Source organism: Austrofundulus limnaeus, unplaced genomic scaffold, assembly GCF_001266775.1.
Source record: "Austrofundulus limnaeus strain Quisiro unplaced genomic scaffold, Austrofundulus_limnaeus-1.0 Scaffold212, whole genome shotgun sequence".
NCBI lineage: Eukaryota > Metazoa > Chordata > Actinopteri > Cyprinodontiformes > Rivulidae > Austrofundulus > Austrofundulus limnaeus.
In genome coordinates this window covers 214,937-219,980 of record NW_013952614.1, presented here as the reverse complement: position 1 = coordinate 219,980, position 5,044 = coordinate 214,937, and the positions used below count along the sequence as shown (strand labels likewise).

The following is a 5,044-nucleotide window of genomic DNA, read 5'->3' as shown; positions in this document are numbered from 1 at the left end:
TATATATAGCTTAGCGATTTTTCCATTATTTCCACTTAGATAAGCATTTTTCATTTGTTTTTCTTTTTTTTCAGCCAAACAAGAGGAGGAGCCATAGCAGAAAAATACAATTTTCAAAGGCATCCAGTGCAGGATTGGTGTGAACTAAAGGAAGACAAAGGTGTAGGATGAGAAATTGTTTAGCTTTCAGAAATGATGCAGACCTGGCATACTGTGGAAGCCTTGTAGAATCAAGCGAGTTGAAGCCATGTTGTCAGTCTGAACTGACTGCTCTTAATAGACTAGGTTAGTGTGTTTTTACTGCTTTAAGGGTTTCTTCTTTGAAAGCAGTCAGCTCTCTGAGTTGCTGAAATGTTCTGTATTGATCACCTGAAAGCTGTCCTTACTCTGTTCACTTTCTTCATTACATTGAATTGTAACTCATCCTTTCACTGAAAAGACATGTGTGAAAAGCTCATTGTGAATGGTTGAAAGATTGACAACCAGCGAATCCAATGACACGTCTCAGACCCCAGGGGGAAAGAACAGATCCATTTCCATCAGAAGGACACAACAATGGATCAATAACAGACCTGCTAAGAACAATTCTGAGGGATGCTGACGTGCTGACGATGGAAGATATATCAGATTTTCAGAGGTTTAATGAAGGACTTCCAATTCAAATATACCGGGGCAAACATTTAAGCGTCTGTATGATACTGATGGCTTTCATGCCTTTTGTTTGTGGTGAGGCCTGTGGTTCCCGATAAATAGATGCTCCCAGCAGTCAGGATTGGGGCATCTATGGATTAGTGGTGAGAGTGGTTGTCTTCTAGCCCAAAGGTCAGCAATTTAATCTCAACCCTCTCCAGGTATCCAATTGTATTTTCAATTTAAATTCAACCAATAAGGAATCAATCAAGTAAAAGAATCTAAAGAAGACTTGTAACAAAACCATAAGGAAGCTTTTGATAGAAACTAGATCTATAAATATAAAAATGTATCCAGTTCTTTTTTTATTTCTGCCTGGACCTCTGGTCATGGAAATGTACCAGATGGAAGCTCGACGTCTCCTTTACTCAAAGCTGCCACATCCGGATGAGATTACCTCACACACATTCAGAGTTAATGGGGAGGAAATGCAGACTCAATCCAAGACAAGTGTGAGGAGCAGACTGTGCTAATTTAATTTACCAATATGTCTGATTCAGTGGGGTGCAATAAACCGGAGTCCACACCTCTCAGGCTGAGTGCCTCTCACAAGATGGATGGAAAGTAAAAAGGATGGACCTGCCAGGATGAGGTCACTTATAGCATTTTTTATTAATTTATCCAAGGAAGCAAAAAGATTTGCCTGATTATATATTCATGTGTAAGCTGAAAAAGACTCTGAATAATAAAGAGTGGTGGAAGAAAGTGATAAATCCATCAGAGGGTTAAAGTCAGCCATCATCCAGTTCAAACAGTTTCCACACAGTTCTCCTATATCTGAAAAAAAAAAAGACTCAAAAAAACTACATGAAGTTGTATCTGTTAAGTACATTGTTTTACAAATATTTCGTTACTTGACTGTTAGGTTCTGTTTAAACCTCTTAGCTAAAATGACCAGATTAGTATCAAAAGCTGTAACAGCTTCAGTTAAGATTTGGTTGGTTGTCGGACCACAGAAGGAGTCATTAGGGCCTCAGTTATTTTATTGCCAGGAGGGCAAAGGCAGAGCAATAATGGTTTTGAGAGTGTTTGTGTTGCTTTTGTTTGGCTGTACCATTAGTGAAATGTCTTGTCACTAAATGGATTTTAATGAAACTTTTGGAAAGTAATCATTGAACTTACATCTATAAAGTTCTGAGCCAGTTTGATTCAAAATGGCTGCCACAGCAAACACAAAGTGGTGATATACCGTACTCAGTTTTACAGATATTTAGCTAAAATCAGATGTGTTAGCTGAGACTGTTTTCCAGTTTATAGTGTCAGAAAGTAATCATTGGGTGTATACAAACCAACCCAATTTAATAAAGCTGCCAAAACTGACTTAAATTAGAAAACACAACAATGGCTGTACTCAGATGATTTTACTGAAAAAAAATCTGCTAAGATTTGGTGCATTAGTAGATGAGCATTGTCCCCAACACAAGTCAAACCAGTTCAGTGGAATGGTGGCAAAGACCAGTTTGTCTTCATAGCCATGTCTAAATTCAGGGGTTGTAGACCTTATAGACCACAACCCAAAGGCCACACCCTGTACAGTTTGTGTAGACTGATAATAACGTCTGTTACATACTTGTAATAGCTGCAATGCAATGTTGAACAAGATAGAACTGGACACCAACCGTCACATGTGCAGAGTAAAAATGGTAAAAAAGTAGCAAATCGTGATCACTCCATGATATCACAAGATCTCTTTTGATCTACAAATGCTCGGTGCTTTTGTTGGAATCATCACCTTCATTATCTCATCTCACAAGGTGAACAGACAGACGGACGGAGAGTATTTCTATGTCCCCTGCCTTGACGATGGGGGACAAGGATATGGAAAGTTGCTAAACAACCAAATCTTTGGTCCATGATGACTTTCCAAACTCAGCCTTTTTCTTTTTTCTGTAAAAACTGACTGTGATATCTTCAGCCACAAAGGACACTCAGCTTTCATCTTCAGGGTTTTGTCGGCCGCACAAGAAGCAGCTCAAGAAATGGGACAGTCTTCGGCTAGGTGCAGTCACGTAACTGGTCAAAAACACGCACTACCACATAGGCTGCAGCCCCTGAATTTAGACCCAACCTATGTTTCATCTGACCATTCATAAATCATTGGTGGAGCTGACAACGTCACGCACAAACAAAATCTTTCAAAAATGGAAAGGGAACCACTTTACAATCAGGCTCCCCTTATAGATATGTTATTAAGTCATTTTTAAACACTTAATAAATCATTAACAAGTGTTTATTATGCATTAATTAAGGACAGGAAAAAAGAGAAAACTGTCTGGTTTCTTGCCAAATAGTGATGCAGTAATACAGTACATTAAATGTAAAATGTGTTTCCAAATCATTATTGTGCTTACAAGATAGAAACCTAGTCTGAAATGTGAACAGATTTGGCTCAATATTTGGCAAGAAACCAGACAGTTTGTCTCTTTCTCATCCCCAATTAATGCATAATAAACACTTATTAATGATTTATAAAATATTTACAGATTATAGAAACAGATCTGGCCATCTATAAGGGGAGCCTTATTGTAAAGTGGTACTATGGAAAGTTTATGGAGGCAAAAGAGGAGTGGATCACAATCTGCTTTGACGTGGAGTGCAACACATTCAATGTGTGACCAATGTTTCCCTGCTAATGTTTTTAAAACATGAATTAACTCAGTTCAGCAATATTCTTTGTGGTTAACTATTTTTTAACTATAGTTTTGTGTCATCAATAATGAAGCTTTTGTTGTATTTAATGTAGCAACCATCTGGTCACACAGACCATATTCTGTATCATCACTTCATCACATTATTGAGTCGCAACTTACCTTTTCACATGTTGACAGTTAACGGCTCTATTAGAATTTAGCTTTGTGGAACAAAGGTACCGTATCAAAGGCAGGTTGGCTTCAAACCTCCTCATCATCCCCGTATATCAGAAATCGCACCGAGAAGATAGTTTCAAACCCACACACTTCAATCACAACATCTTTGCCTAAAACCTCATCTTTAACAGGAGTCATCCCTGTTTGTTAGCAAAACGTGAGCTGATGCGTCTTGGTATAATTCTGTCTAAGAATGGGGACTTGGTTTACTTTAATATAGAAACACATTAACAACCCCCCATCTCTGCCTGTGTCTGTCTTTCTGTTTCTCCCCAGGGCCCTCATTAACACACACACATACACACACACCTACCCCCACGAACTCACACACAAACGTGTGTATTTCTTTGTTTAGATCAGCTAGATTTAATGGTTGGAAAAACTAAAACTTCCTGATCAGATTATGTTCATTAATTAAAATAAATGTATTTGTTGTTCATGTTTTTATTGAAAACTAAAAAAGCTTTTGTTACCATTTGTCTATTTGCTGGAATGTACCTGCTATTGTGTCCATTAATTGCCAGCTGTCACTGGAGAAGAAAAACAAGCCATTTTTTTAAACTGTTTAATGTCGACATGAAAGGTGTAAAATATGGGAGGTGGAAGAGGAGACAGAGATGTTGGTGTTTGATGAGCAGCTGTGTCATGAAAGTCTATAAAATAAATAATTGCAAGTTCCATCATTGTGATATAAGTCATACCTTCTATGTCAATTTCCAGTAAATAAACCTTTAGATTATTTGTTATACAGTATGTTTCATTTGAAAGCATAATTTTCTGTTAAATAAAACCCAACGCACCTCTTGTGTTAGGATCTGAAAACCATCAGGTTTGAAGCTTTCTTCAGTGAAGCTGTTTCTGCCCACACATTTTGTTTAAAGACCTACTTGAACCGAGATAAATGGATTCTGCTGAACTGTTTCATAAGGCTACTCACCATCACTGTTGACACACTGGACTTGGGGAATTTGGATTCCTGGTCCACAATCCTTCTCGTTATCGGGAATACACCCCTCCAGTTTGACCACCAGCCACTCGTAGCAGCTGGGGTCTTCACATGGTATTGCCTCCACCAGATGTGGGCAGTTCCCAGTCCCATCTGTTGGCTCATTGATGATCCCTCGCTTCCTGAGTTTAAAACCTGTAAAAGAAAAAAAAAAAGAATTAGTAAAGCAGCTTTATTAATGGTGCCACTGGATGAGCATTTTAGGACTGGTTAATTATGTTACTGTGTTAAAGCTGATTTCAGATTTTACACCTTTTGTTTGCTGTTTAGAGACTTTAAAGGGATCCATGATTAGTTGTAACATTAGACTTTATTTGATAAACATAAACTTTAACTTTAAAATAAAGACTGTAAAAATGCTGTAGAATGCTCAGTTTTTATCATTTTTAAACTAAAATTTAAAATATATATTACATGGATGGGGCCATTTTATTTACACACAAAGCATTCTGGGTAAATGATGGCAGGGATAGGTCCTCGG

At 37.8% G+C, this 5,044-nt stretch overlaps 1 protein-coding gene across 3 annotated transcripts in view; it reads right to left on the bottom strand.

The window, feature by feature from the left end:
- Positions 1-5,044, bottom strand: part of thsd7aa (thrombospondin, type I, domain containing 7Aa) — a 176,621-nt gene that overhangs the window by 62,518 nt on the left and 109,059 nt on the right. For all 3 annotated transcript variants that reach the window (XM_014019217.1, XM_014019215.1, XM_014019216.1), the window contains exon 6: positions 4,495-4,698. In XM_014019217.1, coding sequence (XP_013874671.1) covers positions 4,495-4,698 — 204 coding nt within the window. The remainder of the gene's footprint in view (positions 1-4,494; positions 4,699-5,044) is intronic.